Below are 22,435 nucleotides of genomic sequence, written 5' to 3' on the forward strand. Positions count from 1 at the left end.
TCTTTTTGTAAAGTGGAGAATCTTTCTGGAATATGAATGTTTACCTATGTAATTTACCTACGTGGTGTACCTATATTATTCTTATAACTGATTTTTTTCTATCTGCTTGATTAAAGTATGATGCATCTCCTTGTAGTATTGTTATATAGAGTGACTTGTGAATACAGGAAAGTCTTCATATCTTAGAAACCTACAAGATAGTGCATATCATCCTTACCTGTTAATACTGTTCAAATAATCCAACTCTTTTGTCACAAAAACTTTAAGGTTCTTCCTGAACTATTTGTACATTGGGCTACCAGTTTTCGTTTAGTGTGAAAGTTTATTTTTGTTATAAGACCACATTTAAACACTTTTTGACGATATCTGCCAAATGGAATGTTGAGATAAGTGGTATGTTTTGGTTTAGGGGAGTAGCTTATTGCAAGACAGAGTAAGGTCACTAGTTGCCAAAGAAAAATCACGTTTACTAGAATATATCATAGAGTGCAATCAGGGTAGTAAACAGCGCTATTCAAACACCTGACCAGGTGACTGCTATAATAAGTGGATGCTTTTGTAGCTACTATTATTATTATTCCATAGAAGAGATTTCATTGTAAATACTGCTGATTTTTTTAATCATGTGTTGGATCCTTTAATTTCTTCAAATGTATCTTCAAAAATCCTAATAGCAAAAATGTCTTGTAAATACTGAAAAGTTAAATACGTGTATATGGATTGGGGCTAGTTACCACATAAATACTTGGGCTTCTATTACCTTAATAGTCTCCAAACTGTGTACTTTGAAGCTGAAGCTTTTTAAGTTCACAGTTTGTGAATAGCTTAGTGACTGTACTGTACACTCACCATAGAACTTCTTTAAGTTTGGGTGTTGTTTACCCCATACCTGTGTTTATGCTGACAAGCAGTGACTTTTCTTTTTTTTTTTTAACATTTTTTATTGATTTATAATCATTTTACAATGTTGTGTCAAATTCCAGTGTTCAGCACAATTTTTCAGTCATTCATGGACATATACACACTCATTGTCACATTTTTTTCTCTGTGATTTATCATAACATTTTGTGTATATTTCCCTGTGCTATACAGTGTAATCTTGTTTATCTATTCTACAATTTTGAAATCCCAGTCTATCCCTTCCCACACTCTACCCCCCTGGTAACCGCAAGTCTGTATTCTCTGTCCATGAGTCTTTAGATTCCACATATGAGCGATCTCATATGGTATTTTTCTTTCTCTTTCTGGCTTACTTCACTTAGAATGACATTCTCTAGGAGCATCCATGTTGCTGCAAATGGTGTTATGTTGTCGGTTTTTATGGCTGAGAAGCAGTGACTTTTCTAAATGCAAAAGGCAAATGCAGAAAATCCAAATTTTTGTCTAGAATATGAGAAAAGCAGTGAAGTAACAGTCATAATCCTAAAATATATATTGTTGCATGTTTATCTCTGATACTTCCTTAACACTGAGGGCTTATGCAAACTTGTGTTCCACTACAGTATAATGAAATAAAACTTAAGTCCTTAGAACATGTAGAAAGTGCATATTCAGTGTATTCTCTATCATTTTGCTCTCCTTGCCACATTTTGCCCAAGACTAATCAGAGTCGACTCTGAGAACCAGAAACACTATACATCATGTATGTCAGAAATCGTCTTTCTGTCCAATTAACACAAAAAATACAGGAATCTGTTCTTTGCTCATTTTTCAAGTACCTCATATTTTATTATGATTATGAAGGGCTCAGAAGGTGAAAAAAGTATTCAACTACTGACCTTTACAATATAATCTGACAGCATCTCAGATGTTTAGAAATTGCCTCAAGAAGTTCTACTTCATCATATGTTTGTGTCAGCTAAGAATTTCTAATATAGGCAATGAAATGTAAATAATTGCCAAGGAAAGAGGATCCTTAAATAACCCAAATTGTCTTCATTGTCAAACTTAATTAAAAAGAGAATGTTCATTATAAATATATATGTAACTGAACCAGTCTCATTCTCTTCTGCTATTTGCCAGTAACTCAGTCAAGGATAGCTATTTAGAGGTTTGACCACCCTGTCTACCAGCATAGGTGCTTACCCAGTCTTATTTGCACTAGAAGTTTTATGATAAGAATGTTCTTGGATGAGTGCTTTTATGGGTTTTCCAGGAATCTAATTGGCTCAGTCTATGTCAGGTATCCACCTTCACCCTCCCTCTTCCTGCTACCCTGATTATGGCAGGATCACCTGATACAAACATGACAGCCTAGGCTCATCCTTTCATCAGGGGGAGCAGCCGAGGTCCTTTTAAACGAGAAAGTTTGTTTGAAAACATGTCTGCTACAGCATTTGACTATGATAAAATTGTATTGGTTTTCCTACTGCAAGAGCACTGTAAAGAAAAAATATTCACATTTGATACAGGCTGTTTGATAAACACAGAAACTCTCTCTGGCAACTGATTCTGACTGGCGGATGTAGATACATTTGCTGCAAATAGTTGTTAAATTCATAATTTGTGGTATCAAACATTTTTTATTTTAAGGCATGTCCTTATTGAAAAGTGCTATTTTCAGAGTAATTATATGCTGAGGACAAAGTCATTACTGTTCAGAAAAACTGCAGTTGATGTTTTGAATATCAAATAATTGTAAAGGTTTGAAAAACTAGTGCTGATGAAATCCAAGGGTGATCTGCCCATGATCATAAATTCTCTGTTCACTTAAGAAAATTCTAACTAAACAATGTACACTGGGATAGTAATATTTATTTTACCTTTCTTTTCATTTTTTGGAACTTTTTATGTCTTTCTCTCATTATTAATGCCAAGTGCTTTTATTTAAAGAAAAAAAGATGAAACAAAAGCTGACTAGAAATGTATGTGTTCAACCTCCACCATCATTCCTGAGAGTAGGAATCTTAAAATTCTTCTCTCTCCATTAATAAGAAAAAAACCAGACAGAAACAGAAAGAGAAAAAGTAGTATTCTAAAGAGGAACCTACAGACTGGGGCAATTGAGAAACTGTCATGTCAATAACTAAGTATGATTTCCCCCTTCTATAGCAATAACTGATGAGTTTGGGGGGAGAATATTAATTGGTTGTGGCATAACCTTTTAAAATTCTACGAATTTTCCATTTTTTAAAGAATATATCTGAAGTGGAAGCTTGGAGGGAACTCTTCCTTTGAACAATGAAACATCTCTTCGTCGCCATCATCAGTGATCATTAAGGAGAAGAGGAGAGATTGCCTAGACCTCTTACAAACTAATCTTCTCAATCACTCTCGTTCTAGCTTTTTTCCACATTGTTGTCAACGTGCAAATGTGATTTGTTACTTCTCTGCTTAAAGTACTTTCTGATTGTCACTGCTCTAGGATAGAGACCAATATTATCAACATGGTCTACAAGGCCCTATGTAATCTGGGTTCTGCATCCCTTTCCAGGCTCGTCTCACCTCATGCTCTCTTTGCTGTCTCTATTTCACTGGTACTGGCTTTTCTTCTTTTATCCTTAATGGCCACATGCCTTCCCAATATAAGCCTAACATTTCTGCCTAAAATGTTTATCCCTTCCACCACCCTACACCACTTCCATTTCATCCCATTGCCTAATTAATTTTTATTATTCAAATTTTAACTTGGCTACTACTTACTTCCTCAGTGAAAACCTTCCCTGCCCTCCCCAAATTGATATATCCTATCCAAGCATTACATACATCTCTTTCAGAGCAGTTTTCACAGTTGTTATTTTATGCTTACTTGAAGGGTTATTTGATTAATAATAATATTTAAGAATATCTTTCTCTACAAACTCAGGAAGAATCATCTTTTTAATTGCACTTTTTAAAATTGTACTTTTTAATTACTTTTAGAGGTATGTATTTCTTAAGATCTTCTGATATTTCTAAATATTTTAAGCTGATACATGCTTTTAATTCCAAAACTCCAAGTAGCAGTCAGTGAAATCAGCAAAACCCTTCTAAAGTACAAATATAATAAAACATCACCCCCTTTACAGAACATAAATTGGAAAGAATGGAAATAGCCAAGTTTACTTGAGAAATAGCCAAATAGCCATCAGAAATGTTTTCGACCAGTGCTAATGACCTCTAACAATTCTAAATTGAGTCCCATTTAACAATTGCTTGCCCAAAATAGGTAACTTTTTGCAGTATCAGGTTGGATCTGAGAACACCCACTTGGCTATATCAGTTTCAGAGCTTTAAAATAATCATAATAGTAGTAATGAACTGAAAGCCATAAATAGTATGCAACCCATGCGATTGCCATTGATTTGCTGCATCCTGATCATTTTCACAGTCCTTCATTTAATCAGGAAAGTCTTCTTTACATCTTTGGCTAGTATTCGTCCTTTCTCTTTTTTCATTCTACTTTCACATTTAATTTTTTTTTCCCACAGAGGTGCCTTACTTTCTTTAGATAAAATACTCACATTAGCATGGAAGATGTTTTGAACTATTGAAAGTTCAGGGAAAAAGAAGTAAAACTGATGAATAACTGAAGCAGTAATTAGTAAATGTTTATTGTGCACCCACAAAAAGACAGTTTGCAGACCAGGAGCACTCAAACCAAAACCTGAGATGAGGCTCAGGTTATAAAGCAGCTTGACTAGTTTCAGTGATTGGTTACAATATTAGAATTTTCTTAAATGAAGGGGAATTAGGTAATGATTATCTCTATCAATTTGGGGGGACAATTTAAGTTTCACTTATGATTTTCAGAGGCATAAACAAGAAGTGGCCCAGGTCAAGTTGGCCCCACTTGTCTAGCAAAATAAGCTAAATTAAGCTCTGCTTGTGTGACTAAACTGGTTTTGTCTGCTCATAGAAGTTTCAAGTCTCGTCTCCATTTGTGTTTGATTTTATTGGTACTATCTTCTGAGAATCAGTTACCTCTGTGAGTTTCTTTCATGCATTCAAGTCTGCACACAAATAAATGTTTTCCTTTAACTTTTGTTCTCAGTTTTATTCGGGGTCACATTTCAGGCAGCATCAACATTCCATTCAGCACTGCGTTCACTGCAGAAGGAGAGTTTACCCAAGGCCCTTATACTGCCATGCTCCAGAGCTTCAAAGGGAAGGTCATTGTCATCGTGGGACATGTGGCGAAGCACACAGCAGAGGTAAGTATACTCAGAAATGTCATATGTGCATCATGATGAGTTGTTTGCCTGCCTACTACAACAGATTGTCTAAAAGTATATTTTTTCAGGAGTCGCTCACAAATCAAGTGAGCTTTGAAGATCTGTCTTTATTCTTACATAAGAGAGATTGTCCAGCCTTTCCCAATTCAAGCTTTTTGTTCCCTCAGTGTGCAGCATAGGGATCAATACTAAGCTTGGAAAACTCCAAATGATAGCCTGAGATGTTTTGGTTTGGTTTTGGATTTTTTTCTTTTAACTGCTTTCTGAAATTGCAAAGAAGTAGCTTCAGTTACTTCCATCGGAGAAAAGCACTGGGGCTTGATTGGAGTCTCTGAAATTTGGTCATGATGGAATTTGTTGGATTCGGGAGTTTTGTTTACCATAGGCTCAAAGCTTTTTGATGACAGAGAATTCAGGAAGGATATCAACTTTCAGATATGAGGAGGATATGAAACAATAAAATGGCTTCATTCTTCTGACCGTTCTAAAAAAATTTTGAAAAATGAAACAAAGAGGAGCTTTTGGAAGTCAAAAATACTACCTTTATTTTTCATATATGCAAGTTAGAGAGTATGGAGTATGAGAGCCAAGTGGATTTGCTTACAAATCCCCCAGTCAAACTTATCAAAATGTGCACTTTGAATATGTCCAAGTTATTGCATGCAAGTATAGCTTATATAGATGGATAGATACATGTCTAGATATCAGGAAGTGTTGAACCAAAACAGGCCCTTTTTCTAAAAGGAGGGAAGAATCTGATCCTGGAAAAACAACAGAAATAGTTTGCTCCTTGCAAGTGGCTTATTCCCAAGAGGAAGAAGAGCAGAACTGAGCCTTCCCAAATTTACCAGTTAAATAAATTACTACACTTCCCAGGTCAGAGTGAAGAGAGGGACAAAAAGAAAGGCTAGGAATATACTTAGAAAAATTTCCTCCTCAAGGAAATCAGCAGTGGAGATGAACTATCCCCCTGTAATATGTGCATTCTTTTTTGTCTGTATAACCCGAGTAATCCAGAAAGGAGATCACTGGAAATGTAGTCAAATGAAAACTTTAAGACTTTTGATCATAGACTGTTTTAAGCATCCAATTATCCTTGTCTAAGAAGTACAGGGCTAATGGTGGTAGCATTGGCTTTATATTTTTTATCAGAGAAATGCCAATCAAAACTACAATATGGCATCACCTCACACAGGTCATAATGGCCATCATTAAAAAATCCACAAAAGATAAATGCTGGAGAGGGTGTGGAGAAAAGAGAACCTTCCTACACTGCTGGTGGGAGTGTAGTTCGGTGCAGCCATTATGGAAAACAGTATGGAGATTCCTCAAAGGACTAAAAATAGATTTACTGTATTGTGGATTTTTTAATGATGGCCATTCTGACTGGTGTGAGGTGATACCTCATTGTAGTTTTGATTTGCATTTCTCTGATAATTAGTGATATTGAGCATTTTTTCAGGTGCCTATTGGCCATTTGTATGTCTTCATTGGAGAATTGCTTGTTTAGGTTTTCTGTCCATTTTTGGATTGGATTTCTTTTTTGTCATTAAGTTGAATGAGCTGTTTGTATATTCTGGAAATTAAGCCCTTGTCAGTTGCATCATTTGCAAATATTTTCTCCCATTCCGTAAGTTGTCATTTTGTTTTGCTTATGGGTTCCTTTGCTGTGCAAAAGTTTATAAGCTTAATTAGGTCCCATTTGTTTATTTTTGCTTTTATTTCTATTGCCTGGGTAGACTGCCCTAGGAAAACATTGCTAAGATTTATGTCAGAAAATGTTTTACCTATGTTTTCTTCTAGGAGGTTTAGAGTGTCTTGTCTTATATTTAAGTCTGTAAGCCATTTTAAGTTTATTTTTGTGTCTGGTGTGAGGGGGTGTTCTAATTTCATTGATTTACATGCTACTATCCAGTTTTCCCAGTGCCACTTGCTGAAGAGACCGTCTTTTCTCCATTGTATATTCTTGCCTCCTTTGTTGAAGATTAATTGACTGTAAGTCTGTGGATTTATTTCTGGGCTCTCTGTTCCATTCCCTTGATCCATATGTCTGTTTTTATGACAATACCACACTGTTTTTATTACTGTGGCTCTGTAGTATTGTCTGAAGTCTGGGAGGGTTATTCCTCGAGCTTCCTTCTCTTTCTTCAGTAAATGCTTTGGTGATTCTGGGTGTTTTGTGGTTCCTTATAAATTTTAGGATTGTTTGTTCTAGTTCTGTGAAAAATGTTCTGGGTAATTTGATAGGGATCACATTAAATCTGTAGATTGCTTTGGGTAATATGGCCATTTTAACCATACTAATTCTTCCAACCTAAAAGCATGGGATAGCTCTCTATTTCTTTAAGTGGCCTTAAATTTTCTTAATCAGTGTTTTGTACTTCTCAGCATATAAGTCTTTCACCTCCTTGGTCAAGTTTATTCCTAAATATTTTAGTGTTTTGAATGCAATTTTAGAAAGATTGTATCTTTCCTTTTCTGATATTTTGTTGTTAGCGTAAAGAAATGCAACTGATTTCTGTATGCTAATCTTGTATGCTGCTACCTTGCTGAATTCTTATATCAGCTCTAGTAGTTTCTGTGTGGAGCCTTTAGGGTTTTCTATATATATAGTATCATGTCATCTGCATACAGTGACAGTTTTACCTCTTCCCTTCCAATTTGGATCTCTTTTCTTTCTTTTTCTTGTCTGATTGCTATGGCTAGGATTTCCAGAGCATTAGCTTTTGACACTAAATGAAGGTCATCCTTGATGATGAAGCTTAATTGACCAAACTAAAGAAGTATCTCAGTGGATATTAGTTATAAGTCATAAATCACTCACCCTTCTTTTGTATAATTGTATCTAGTGTCTCACAAGAAATCATCTAAATATACTTATTTCAGGGAAGGTCAATATAGTAAATGACTAATGTGCAATTTTTAGTAAATTAGAACATTTTAGAACTAAAGCCATGATATCTGAATAATTTTGATGTCAGTTTATTATTATAAATATTGTTGGTTTCTACTAGCACAATACTGCTGCTGCTATATTAATCTGTATTGCCATATCTTTCCAAAGAAAAATATCCTTTTTCAATTGCAGTGTACATCAATACATTCAACCCACAGAAATACTATTAAAAATTAGATAATTCTGGGTTCAAAGTAACATACAGCATTAGGAAGAAATCTTTACAATGATAATAATCCCAGTTACTGACTGGTCTTTGTGTGGTAGGCTCTGTAATGATAATTACTTTACATATGTTATCTGTTTTTATTCTTCATAACAATTCTATGAAGGAGGCATTATTTACATATTTTATATATGAGAAAAATTTAGAGTTTATCTAATTTGCCTGTATCAAAGCCAAGATTGAAACATGAGTCTTTTTGACTCTAGGCCATACCCTTTAATAGGCTTATTCTGATTTTTCATAGATCACAGTACTTCCTCCCATTATATGAAATCAGTGAAATAAATTTTTATGCTCTAAGTGCTAATAAGCTTATTAAGGCTCTGTTTTCACAAAGCATTCACTATTTGAAAGATGGTATCTAGTAAGTGGCCTGTATATGATTTAATCTTCTTAAATATGTCAAATGTTCCCAAATATCCCACTCATATTAATCTACAGATTTATGTTTATTCTAATTTTACCATAGAAGCCAAAACATATATATAAATAAATAGATAACTCATTTCTTTCATTAAATAATCAATTATAAAGCATTTGTCAATTATATGCAAGATGCTGTGTGAAATGCCAGTCTATCACAGTGCAAATACATTTAAAAGTTCAACATATGAAGGAAATCTGGAAGTAAGACTATTCAGATGAAGTAATAACAATATATGATAACAGTGGTAATATATAGCCATTGCAATCTGAGTAAATTACCCAATGTCTTGCTTAGCAGAAACCAGATTCTATCATGAGCAATTCCTTCTTCAAACTTTCCATGACTATTTATTCCTTTAGACAACAATGACTGTATATACAACAAATTGTATACTCAGCTATTAATGCTTCAATCCAACCTTAGAAAGTAATTTTTGAGAAACAGTTTTAAATATTGGTATAGAGATGTGTCGATTGAAAAAAAAGCATAATCTAAAAGTTCAGAATTATGTTTTTTTCAGTGGACTTACTGAGGACATAAGCCCAGAATATAGCCTCTTGGATACCTCTGAGGGACTCTTCCAAAGGGGTAAGGGAGGAACCAGGATATATAGAAGTTTTTGCTGAGAAAATAAAAACATCTACTTGAACATCAGAAGATTACTGCTAATCACAAGAACAGACATCTCAATGATTTTATTGTTTTTCTATGTATGGAATGATGCAAGAGGCTGGGCTTATTGAAATTATTCCTTTGATATGCGTCTTAACTATCTAGGGCCAGTGTCCTGTTTTTCTCCATCCTGAATTCCCCTCAGGGTGCACTGTCCCCTCAGGGGGCTGCTGCAGTGGCTGATGGTTTTATGGCTGCAACATCCTTTGTTTACTGAAATGGCAGGTGATATTCTTTGTCCACAGATGTACCTTTAGTAATTTTCTCAGCATGAGGCTTAAGAGAACTTTAGATATTTATTTACTTATACTGTTCTATCATCTTTTTGTCTGCTATACAGATCTGTAGAATGTAGTATATTGTTTTGATTGATTTTCACATGTTTAACTACCCTTGCATTCTTAGCATAAATTCCACTTAGTCCTGATGTATAATCCTTTCAGTAGGCTCCTGAATTCAGTTTGCTAGTATTTTGTTGAGGATTTTTACATCAGTATTTATCAGAGATATTTGTCTGTAATTTTCTTTTTTGCAGTGTGTTTGTCTGACTTTGGTAAAAGAATAATGCTAGTCTCATAGCATGAGTTAGGAAGTGTTCTCTCTTCTTCAGTTTGTTGGAAAGGTTTGAGAAAAATTGGTTTTAATTCTAGCCAGAGAAATTAGGCAAGAAAAAGAAATAAAAGGTATCAAAATTGAACATGCGTTAACTTTCTGGGGCTGCCATTAAAAAGTAACACAAACTGGGTGGCTTAAAACAACATAGTTCTGGAGGCTAGACGTCTGGAATCAAGTGTCAGCCATGCTCCCTCTGAGACTCCGGGTGGTATCTTTCTTTGCCTTTTCCAGCTTTTGGTGGTGGCCAGCAATCCTTCCCACCCACAAAATGGTAGAAAATATTTGTAAATTACATATCTAATGAGGATTACTATCAGAATATGAAGTCAACACACAAACATCAGTTGTATTTCTAGTCACTAACAACTCCTACAACTCAACAACAAAAAGACAATCAAATTTTAAAATGGGCAAATAATTTTAAACATTTTAGACATTTCTCTGAAGAAGATACACAAGTGGACAATAATCACATGAAAATATACTTGTCATCATTAGTCATTAGGGAAATGCAAATCAAAATGACAATGAGATACCACTCTACACCCAAGTGTTGGCAAGGATGTGGAGAAATTGGAACCTTGGTACATGGCTTGAGGGGAATGTAAAATGATGCAGCTTCTGTAGAAAACAGTTTAATAGTTTGGTAGCTCCTTCGAAATGTAGACATAGAATTACCATATGACCAGCAATTCCACTCCTAGGTGAATATCCAAAAGAATTGAAAACATGGGCTCAAACAGATACTTACATGCCAGTGTTCATAGCAGCATTATCTACAACAGCCAAAAGGTGGAAACAACCCAAGTGTCCCTCAACAGATGAATAAATAAGAAAAGTGTGGTATATACATATGTGTACTATTATCCAGCCATAAAAAGGGATGACATTTGGATACAAGCTACAACATGGATAAACCTTGAAAACAGTTTAAATAAGCCAAACATAAAAGACAAATGTTCTATGATTCCACTTATATAAAATATCTAAAATAGGCAAATTCATAGAGACAGAGTAAATTAGTGCTACTGGGGGCTAAGGAAGAGGTGAGGGGGAGTGGTGGGAGTTTTTGCTTAATCGGTACAGAGTTTCTGTTTGAGATGATTTAAAAATTTGGAAATAACCAGTGGTGTTGGTTGTACAGCATTGTGAATATACTTACTGCCACTAAATTGTACACCTAAAAATGGTTAAAATGGAAAATTGTATGTTAAATACATTTTGTAAGAATTTAAGTTCTACGGTTTGATGTCTGCAGTCTACCCTACTGTCCCCAGTTTATCTGAGCCCTACAATTTTTGGTCAAATAGTAGTGGAGAATCTTTCATAAGACCTCTTCTGATCTCATCTTTTTCCTCTGTGGGTGTTAAAAACAAAAACAAAACAGTGATTTCTAAGCAAGTAGCAGCTTCTCTTCTAAGCTGAAATTAGTGCACTGCAGCTAGCAGAATCCTGTTTTGAAAAGATTAAGAAAGCCATAGTTGAATGCTATGAAAAACAAACACAGGTGACAATTCTAGTCAGTACAGTTACAAATTATCTTTGCAAATGTTTGTGATTTTTATGTCAAACCCATTTTGGACTTGGGAATTTTCTATTTGCAAAGTAGTAGGCACTGATTGTAATTTTTCTAGTTTTACATCTTCTGTTAAGACCTGGTAATAGAGCTAGACTGAAAATTCAACAAATGAAAATACTAAATGAAATAGAGTATAGCTCAATAAAAGAAACAGGCTATTGAATTAAACAAGTAGCAAAGTATCATTGAACAACTGCAAGAGAGAGCAAATGAACCACTTGTCTAGACTACGATAGTATTAAGATCACCCATTTGACATACAAATTATAGTGTCTTTTGTAATAGAAATATGAAGAAATTACAATGACTAGATGTATTGAATATATTATCTAAAAATCACAAAGAAGACAGAACAGACCTGAGAAATACCATTTATTCATGTACCTAAGTAACTATAATCGGAAGATATATGATACTATTTTAATTACATATTAATTAGCTATTTTCTGTAATTACAGTTGATTAGCGATTTCTTGCTATAAGATGGCTTCTTTACAATTATTACTTCATAAAGCTTTTGTATTTGGCCTAGCTTCCACATTAAACACATCAGAAATTTTCAGAATCTGCTGTTCCTTATCTGGATAAAACACTGCTTTCCCCTAGAATAGGGAAGGAAAGGAGGACTACAAAGATCTTAGTTTAAGTAGAATCCCATGTAGAGGCTTCTTCATACCAGAATTAAGTCCTCCTAAATCTCACTTGTCAGTTGATCTTTAATTCACCTTACCCTGCAGGTTAAAGCAGTGAGCCATTATATGATCAAGCTTATCCAGATATTTTGTGAACAAAGTTATGTCAGCATCAAGGAAATTCAGATAGTCTCAAGTGACTGACTAGAGTCCTTAGTTTCTGAAACGTGTGCTACTGCTCCAAGGGTAGATCAGATTTTGTGCTAATCCTTGCTGCTGTATGGTTGAGTTTAATTTAACAAGCCAAACAAATACAGACTGCATCTGTTGGTAGGGTTTACAGGAATAGGAAGACCTCTGTGTCAGAACAAGGGTAAGGTCGATTCAGGCTTCATGTCACATTTTAAATGGAAAACATGGCAAAGTCTCACTCTTGTCTTTTTGCAGAGATTATCATCTTTTTGAAACTCACATGAGAAACTGCATCTCTGATTGATAAACTAGAATTAGATTCCCTGGGCATACAAGGGAAACATGCCAGCATGACATGTACAGAAAGCCCCATAAAAGATATCTCTTACAAATTGAAACATGCTGAATTAATCTCAGAGAACAAGTGTATAAATCTGAGAATTAAGGCAATAACTATTCAGATCAACAAGGGGAGGCGGAGATAGTCTACCATCCGTATCATGGATTAAATGAACCCACAGGAAAGAGCATTGTTACAGCCTTGAGCAGGTTACTCAGATTTAAAGGAAATTTTGTTTTTAACATTAATCAGATATTCTCTAGGGGTAAATGTATGATTTGTTTTGATACTTCCAGCATCCATTACTTACATTGCCCTACTCCCAACCAAAAGGCAAAGTCTCATGTATCTCAACTTGATAACACTATCATAAATCCATGTCTTTTCTAGAAGTAAATTATCATGTTTAGCAAGAATGATGACTTAGCACAACAGCATGCTTTAATATGTTATTGGGTTATTTTTTCCTACCCTGTGGGAAAATAATGTAGTAGGATCCAACTCTTGAGCTAGTGATGGGTCTCAGACAGGAAAATGGCCAACAACGTCAACTGCAACAAAATGAAAGTCCAACTGGTGTTTACTTTTAGTGAGTCTTTAAGGAAAACTGTAAATATCGTATTGCTGTGTTAGTCACTGAAATGCATATGACTTTAAAAATAATTGCCCTATATCTAGATTAATTTTAGTGGTTATGAGACCACAAAGATTTTATCCCTGCAAATGTATCACATCAAAAGATTATCTAAGAAAAAAATTGAAGAAATCTTTGCATTTCACTTTGACTTGTCAATGGCCCTTTGGAAAACATTAGGAACAGCTCATCTTACTCTTAAAATGTTATATTCTTGGCGTGAAATCAGTGCTCTCCTTCTGTCATCAGAAGAAATATTCATCTGAGAACATGAGAGGCAGTTGCAGTGATAAGTGGTGTGTTATTATTCTTTCCTTTAAAACAAAACAAAACAAAGCCAAAAAGACAAAGAGTAGAACATTAATGTTTCTGAATGACATTTGATTCAGACCTAGACAGGAGATGATTTTTGTGGAGATTCTATGACTAAACGGTGTGAGTAGCTGATGCTTTCCACCTTGGAAAAGATTAAATTTAAAATATGGCATCTGTTTTCAAATGAAAATAATCAGATTTATATTAAGCAAACATACCACTGCAGCTGTTTTAAAAAATAAGTTAATAGTCCAATTACATTCATTTATACTCCCCTGGAGGCCAAGGTTATTTGGCTTTTGGATGTTAAGTTGGAAATTAATTTGTACTGTGGTAATAAAATGCTTACACCCTCTAGTCCTACTCTCTTACTTCCTGGATCCCTTAACCAAGCAAAACCAAGTTCTGGGATAATCTGATGATCACTGCTATCCCTTACCTTTTGCTGGTCCCTTTTTCTCTCTCCAGCTCTGTCTCCTTCCTCTCTTTGCTCAAGCTCTTCCTTTAGCTTTTGGCCTCAGGCACCTGAGATTATCCTACTCCAAGCATGTGCTCAAAGTGGACCAAGTGATCCTGAAAACACTTTAACCAACTCAGCATATATGTAATCCCTATAGTAAATTTCTCTGGCTCTAGATATATCTACCTAGTTTGTCAAATTAAGAAGATACTATTGTATGAGATTTGTACCTGTCAGAAAACGTAGTAGGCCTCTGCATAATGGTCCCTTAAGCATTTTGATAAAGAAGAGGAAGTGAATCTCGTTTATGAGTTCAAAATATGCTAGGAATTCTTTCTTGGTCTTGTTAGACCTGTAAGCACTGGGTATGGTTAAACTTGGCTTTCTTCCTGACTTTTTCCTTGCCTTCTTGTCAGCAAATGTTTTGGTCTGTGGGTTTATATCAGATTATAAGGAAACATTTTAGATATTAATGCAACTTGAACACTCTAGACACCATTTGCAGCTTACAAGTAACAGTGAAAACTCTTCTATATAACTCTACACTTGTTAACTGATAGAGGATAACTTATTTTAGAAAACCCATGAACTAAAGCTTGTCCTGTGGAGTCCCTAGTCTCATAGCTTTTCAAAAGTTTTGTGAAGTAAAAAGCAATGTAGTTATAGTAAGGGGAACCTTAAAACACCTAATCCAGACTTTGGGGGGTTTTAGCATGTATACTGGATGTATTATGTATATAAGCAATTTTTTAGAAGACAGAGGGAACTCATTTCCAATTTCCAAGAAAAATTACCAAGTCATTATCTGAACTTTGTGATCTCTGGTACCTATATTCGTGACCTGTCACAGAATAAAAGTTATCCTGTCTCAATACATGTTGTTCTACATACCTACCCTGCCCTCCACAGCCCACTATTTAATTAACTGCTCCTTAACAACACGAATGTTTAGGGCTGACTAAGAAACTAATCATAGTCACCCTCCCTCTTGACCTATATAGAGTTTGGGACTTGGCTGTGATCCATCACAGCCCTAACTGTTTTGAATCTGAGTTTTTATTGTATACATCTCTTTTAGAGCATAGTATACTGTGTGTAATGTGACCCATGGCTTGGATACAGTATGGGCTTACTGTTCTTGGTCATCTAGTGTAAACAGAAGTTGATAAATGATTGTTGCTGAAATTCTGGTCCCAGATATCACAGATCATAGGAAATAGTACCACAAGACCCATTAGAGCTCCTGACACATGATGCTGTTAGATGATGCAATTTTATCAGAAGAGGCTTAACGTCTAATGTGAGCCATCACACTTTTATGTCATAAAAACAAACTTTTATGTCATTATGTCTAAAAATGTTTTCTCCAATTTTTTTTTGACATCAGCTTTTCAGAAAACTTCCACATAGTCATTCCTGGGAGAACTTACTTGGAAGTATAAGCTGTTGTTAACCACTAATCTGTAAATCTGTAGAAAGATCCCAATTTGCCATATGTGTAAACATTAGATCACTATCAACTATCACAAAGTTTAAGATTAAGTGAGTTAGTATAAGGGAAAAATTTTAACCTGGAGTCCATCATGAGTTTTAAAAGGTCTCTGAAATAATTAAAATTATATGTAAAGTGTTGTACATATGTGCTATTTTTTATTTTTAGAGAATAGATTCAAAGCTTTATTCTGATTGCCAAAATGTATATATATGACCAGTAAAAAAATATGTGTGACCCAGTAAATTGTAAGAGTCACTAGTATAAATTACTGCTCCAACATGAACAGTTCACCATCAACACTGTAAAGCCCTACCTTATATTTCATTTGGGGACAATTCTGCCTTTTAAGTTTGAATCCACGCAGTTGCAGGGTGTTGTAAATAAATGACTCTCCTATTAAAGGATCAATTGGGGAAAAGAAAGAGGAGGAAGGGAGGAAAGGAGAAAACTAACTTTACAGTATTTGCTATGAATCAAGCACTTACACATGTAATAGCTCATTCAGTCCTCCCAATAACCTTTTACGTGCACTTACTATTCAAGTGTATTGTTATTACACATCGCACAGGTGAAGAAACTAGGGCCAAAAAGGCTAAGTGATTTACCCAATATTCCACGGCTAACCCGTGGGAAAACCCTGATTCCAACTCTGTGTTGCCTAACTGCAAAGTTCCTACACTTTCCTCCATACCACCTGGCCTGTTTGATTGAAATATTGAGTCTCTTCACGTTAATTGGTGGAACAAATTTTATGGAAAATCATTATTTGTCTTATCATTCTGTTAACTAGGTCTGAAATTCTCTTGTCGCCACTTTCCAACTGTCTTCACTTAGATCACCAGTAACTCATGCCTGACCTACTACAACTTCCCACTGTCCCTGCCTGCAGCCTCCTCCCTCCAGTTCTACCCTGCAACCAGAGAGATTTTTGAAACGTCAACCTGATCATTGTCAAACTGCCTCTGTGACTTCTCATTGCCTTCAAAATAAAATTCAAACCCTAAACATGGTTTATACGGCCCTTCATAATCTGAACTCTGCTTTGTTTTTGAAGCTTACCCTCACCATTCTTCCCTTACCCTGTTAGATTCTAGCCATAATTAACTACTTGTAGTTCCTTATATACTGTCTCTTTGTACTTCTTTCTATTTGGAGCATTCTTCCAACTTCTGTTCACTTGGGTATCTCGCATTTGTCTTGAAAAGTTGTTTATATAGCATTTCTTCATGGAACGTGTTCTTAACTCCTCAAGTCTGGGACTAAGTACCCTTCCCAAGTGCTCTTAGAAAATCTTTTACTTACTCTTCTAGTATAGAGTTTCTGTGTGCATAAGATAAAAACCCATCCTCCCTGTAGGGGCACACAGCACCATGTAAGGGCACAAAGCTTGGAAAGGAGAGGATGGGCTACATTTCATGCTCCATTTACCCCTTTTCCAGGTTCTCTCATGTAAGGCACAATTTGCACAACCATAAATGACGGCTCTGTGAAGCCTTTATCAAATGGCATTGTGATCGCCTACCCACTTACCTGCATCTCCTACTAAACTCCAAGCTCTCTGAGGATAGGGATTCATTGTCAAGCCCCAGCCCCTAGCATACTGCCTTTCAAGTTACAAGCATTCAATAAATATCTGATGGTCGAATTAATGCCTAAGTTAAGAATGAACACCTGAAAAGTAATAGTTTACAGTAGACAATGCCTTTGAAGAAATTGGTAAAAAGAGGAAGACAAAAGAAAAAAATGCCGATATCAACTACTAGTTTAATTTAAGACAACAAATATTGAGTGCCTGCATGGTGGAAACTATGATGAGGAAACAGGAAAACGACAGTCCCTTGCCCTTATAAAACTTGCAGTCTAGTTAAGAAGATAAGACATGTATACAACTGATTAAAACGCAAAGTGGAATATGGCGTGTGCTATGAGATTTATAATTAAAGTTCTAGAAAATCAATGAGAAGGAACAAATTTCTTCCAGGTAATGAGGGATTGCTAAAGCTTCATGGAGAAGGTGATAATGGACCTAGACCTTGAATTATGTCTAAGATTTCAGTAAGGAAAAGTGTTGGGAGAAGGGACTGTTCCAGGCAAAGAAAATAGCGCAGGTTAATTGGAAAGCACAGAGCTTCTCTGAAGAGCGTTTTAGCTGCAGATAAGGCTGGAAAGATAGGTGGAGAGTTTGGTTATAGAGGGCCTTAATGCTATGCTAAGGAGTTTACATTTTAGCAGTTGAGAGCTATTAAAAGTTTTAAAGAATGAAAGTGACGCTATCTGCTGTATTTTAGAAAGTCATTTGGAAAATTCCTTGTAAAGTGTCTCCCATCTCTTTCGCCCTTGATCCCAATAAAATAGAAATTTTCAAACACCGAGAACCAGAGACCACTTAAAGAATTTTACTCTGCCTATATTCCCAGTCTATTTCAGTGCCAGCTTCTTCCCAGGTTCTACCTTTAGTTAACCTTCTGTTCCAAGTTTACAGTCTCCCACTATCTAAATAGTCTCTAAGCCCCCAGAGTCAGCAAAGCTCGTGTGGCTGTGGGGAAAAGACGACAGAGGAATTTGTCTGAGACTGACAGGTGAAGCTCTGCAACTTTCAAAAGGAGGTTCAGAAAATGTCCTCATTGCTTTTATTATGTGCTTCAAGGCATCTGGTAACATCCTGTCACTATCTCCTCTTACCTTATATGGAACACTAAAGGACAACCTTCTCATTAATCTTTAATTTAAATATAAATAAATGGATGTATTTATGTAAAGAATAAGCAAGTATAAGTCTAAAATGAAGAATTTCTTTTGTCATTCTCAAAATACAAAGAAATTTTAGACTTAAAATTATCAGAATGAAGCTATGAAGAAGAGCTTTTAGATGCTACAAATAGTCCTTGCCAACTATAAACAAGCTATTACTTGGAAGAGATCCACAGATCTTGACTCATCTTGCTTAAGGGCAATAGCTCTAGAAAGGAAAATATCTCTACACCACAGTTACTGGGGTCTTAGGATTTCCTAAGGGTCTTCTGTGATGTTACCATGTAGGCAGCAAAGTGCTGGGTAAAATGGAAAGGGAAAAACTAAAAGCACAAGAACCACTTAGGAACTAATCAAAGAGTAACTGGGGTCTAAAATGGAGTGGGAGCAACATAATGGAAAAGAAGGAATGGATCCAAGACAAATGACAGCTGAGCTTTGTGCTTAATTGAATATGGAACCAAAGGAGATTTTTTTTTTTTAAGTCAAAGATCACCTTAAAGTTTCCAGGTTTGGTGTTTGGGGAGGTTACTGATACTTTTAACAGAGATAGGGAAGAGAAAAATGAAGTAGATTTGGAGGGAATGCAGTGAATTTTGAACATACTGAGTTTGACATGCTAATGGGACATCAGTATGAAAAATGGCAGTCCAGAATTTAGAGGTTCAGACTAGAATTCAAAGGAGAGTTAAAATTAGATGAGTATGCATAGAATCCTTCCACTCATGAAGTGAACACCTAAGTATTCTGAAATTCAGGAAAAAAGAAATAGAGGGTTTTTCTTTACTATAAATTTACAAACTTATGAGTGTATTATTTCAGAAAAGGAGATGAATTCCAGGTGATAGCTTGAACAAGAGATTATTCAAAGACCATTAAAAGGTATACTTGTTTCAAGAAATTGTAAAAATCTATTCATTGTCTCCATTACAAGCCAGCTTATACATCAGAAAAATTTACTTTAGTACAAGTGATTGGTAGAGGAGATAACAAAGAAAACAAGAGATCGTAGGAAAAATGGAAGAAAAAAATTGTGATGTACTAGGCACTGTTCTTGGCACTAGAGAAACAGTAATAAGTGAAACAAAATGCTCACTTTAATGGATCTTACAATATATTGGGAGAGACTGTCAATAAACAAACACACGTACATCAAGTGGTTATAAAATGAAATGAAAAATAAGGCAGAATGAGTGAAAAGAGTGCCCGGTGGCTTATTTTCTTTATAAGGTGATCCAGGAAGTCCTTATTCTGCGTGAGATAGAAAAGCTCTAGAACGTGGGGAAACAAAAGTTTTTATATGACCTGACTTGTTTAAAGAAAATAATTCTGGTTGCCATGTAGAGAAAGACTGTGGGGGATGAGTTCAGAAGCAGCAGACAAGAAGTTATTGCAAGAGTCTAAGTAAGAGGTGTTGGTAGCATAAATTGAAAGATGAAATTAGACGATCTGAGGAAGGGGGCTGTGGAAGAAGTGTTTGTAGATTTGCAGATTTTCAGATCATGAGGGACCTTACAGACCATGGTAAGGCTTTATATTTTATTCTGGGTAAAACAAGAAGCCATTAAATTGCTTTGGAAAGGGAAGTTTTATAATCTGAGTTACATTTTTAAAGGATCACTTGTTATGTGGTCAGTAGGCCATTGGAACAAGGATGGAAGCAGGAGAAACCAGTTAGGATAATACATATAATAATCTAGGTAAGAAATAATGGTTGCTTACGCTAGTTTGGCAATAGCAGAGGTGGTTAGAAATGATCAGATTCTGGGTATGTTTTGAAAGTTAGAGACTATATGATACATTAGTAGAGAAAAAAAAGAAATACATATCCAGGTTTATTGCTTATAAAACTGGAAAAGTTTGGAGTTGCCATATCCCAAGGTGAGGAAGACTTCAGGAGGTGTTTGGAGGTAGAAATAGGGTAGGAATCATGTATTGTCCTTTGAAACTGTTAAAGAAGCTTATTAGACATCTAAGTGGATATATTGAAGAAATGGTTTTATGGGTTTAGAGTTCAAGAAAGAAGCAAAAGACATAAATTTGAAGTCAGCAATGTATAGATGGAATTTAAAGCCAAAGGACTAGATGAAATCACTTAGGGGATAAATGTAGATAGAGAAGAGAAGTTAGAAGATAGCCGTGGAGCAGAAGTCAGGAAGATAAGGAACATCCACCAAAGGAGACCAGAAAGATCAGCTGTGAGGTAGGAGAACTAGGGGAGACTGGTTGGAAAGAAGAGAGTATAATCAAATGTGTCAGCTGATGACGATGATGGGTCAGATTCAAATTGAGTCCTAAAATTGGGTTGACAAGGTGACAATGTGGGTATTATTGCTGACCTTTATAAGAGTATTTGGGGAGAGATAATGGTAACAAAAGTCTGATTGGAGTGTGCACGAGAGAGAATGGGCTTCCCACAAAGAAGTGAAAAGAGGTAGAGAAAACAAACCTATAAATATTAAAGAAGACTTAAAAGGCATGCATCAGTCACAATGTGTGGACCTTGTTTGGATTGTGGTACAAATAAACAGATTGCAAATATGGATAAGTGGATGATGGATGGATGGACAGATGGATGGATGATGAATGGGTGACATTTATGAACTAATTAGAAATTTGAACACTTACTGAATATTTTATTATATTAAGGGATTACTGTTAACTTAATCTAGGTGTGATAATGGTACTGTGGTTATATTTTTGGAGTCATCTTATTTCAGATACATATTTATATGCTAAATGATATATAGAATTTACATCAAAACAATACATGTGGTTGAGAGGAGTGAGTAGGAGGAATAAATGGCATAAATTGGCTATGTATAATTGTAGAAGCTGGGTGTTGGATACCTAAGGGCTCATTATAGCATTCTTGTCTATTTTTATATTTTTTGGACATTTTTCTTCATAAAAGGATAAAGAGAGAAAGAGAATGGGAAGAGATGAAATGGAGACAGAAATTATAGTCAACAGAAAATTAAAACAAGAAAACACATCGAGTTAAGTGTACTTTAATTATTTATATGTCCCCTTATATAACACAAATTATTTTTAAAAATGTTTTTTAAGGTGAAATCTTCACACTATCAAATTTCCTAATCCCAAAGATTGGTTCCAAAAATAGAAGACTAATGTACGCCATAGCATGGATTCTGAATATCTCAGACACCATTAGAATAGTTATCTCTAAAATAAACATGGACCAGAAAGCTTAGACTATATAATGGCTGTTTTTATGAATGCTCCCATTTTTTTTCTTGTTGCATAATTAACCATATTCCAGTATATAACCTACTAGAATAATACCCTGGAATTACCTGTTCTGCTGTTTATTTGTCAAGCGCCTGAGGTGGGGTGTGAGATGATTCCTGGCCTTGTGTCTACCTTCTTGGTTTTGCTCTGCTGCTGATTTTACTTCTGTGAGTGAAATAAGAAAATAAGATTGCCATGGCCTAATTGTTATTAGATGTTAGTACTATGAAAACTGGTTTCTCACCTTATATAGTACTTTCTTTTTAAGTGTTAATGAGGTATAATTGACACAGAAGAATTGTTTATATTAAAGATGTACAATTTGATGTTTTGATATATGTATACATTATGAAATGATCACCAGAATCAAGTTAATTAACATATCCATCACTTCACATAGTTATCATTTTCTTTTGTTTCTTAGCAAATCAAATAATTGTTATACTTGCTATGTACAGTGAGTGTAGTCACCATGCTGTACATTAGACCTTCAGAACTTACTTATCTTGCATAACTGAAACTTTGTGCCCTTTGACCAACATCTGCCCATCTCCTCACATAGACACCCTTCACCCTTTGCAACCACAGCTCTACTTCTGCTTCTGTGAGTTTGACTGTTTTTGATTCCACATGTAAGTGAAATCATGCAGTATTTGTCTTTATGTGTCTGGCTTATTTCACTTAGCATAGTGCCCTCCAGTTTCACTTATGTTATCATAAATGGCAGGATTTCCTT

General features: G+C 35.3%; 1 protein-coding gene across 3 annotated transcripts in view; it reads left to right on the forward strand.

The window, feature by feature from the left end:
- TBCK (TBC1 domain containing kinase) overlaps window positions 1–22,435 on the forward strand; it is a 177,557-nt gene that overhangs the window by 143,640 nt on the left and 11,482 nt on the right. For 2 of the 3 annotated variants that reach the window (XM_015249440.3, XM_031690564.2), the window contains exon 25: window positions 4,973–5,132. In XM_015249440.3, the coding sequence (XP_015104926.1) occupies window positions 4,973–5,132 (160 nt within the window). Of the gene's footprint in view, window positions 1–4,972; window positions 5,133–21,361; window positions 21,470–22,435 lie in introns of those variants that run through there. The other variant, XM_072939275.1, reaches the window with a different exon arrangement.

This window comes from Vicugna pacos, chromosome 2 (genome assembly GCF_048564905.1).
Source record: "Vicugna pacos chromosome 2, VicPac4, whole genome shotgun sequence".
NCBI classification, from domain to species: domain Eukaryota; kingdom Metazoa; phylum Chordata; class Mammalia; order Artiodactyla; family Camelidae; genus Vicugna; species Vicugna pacos.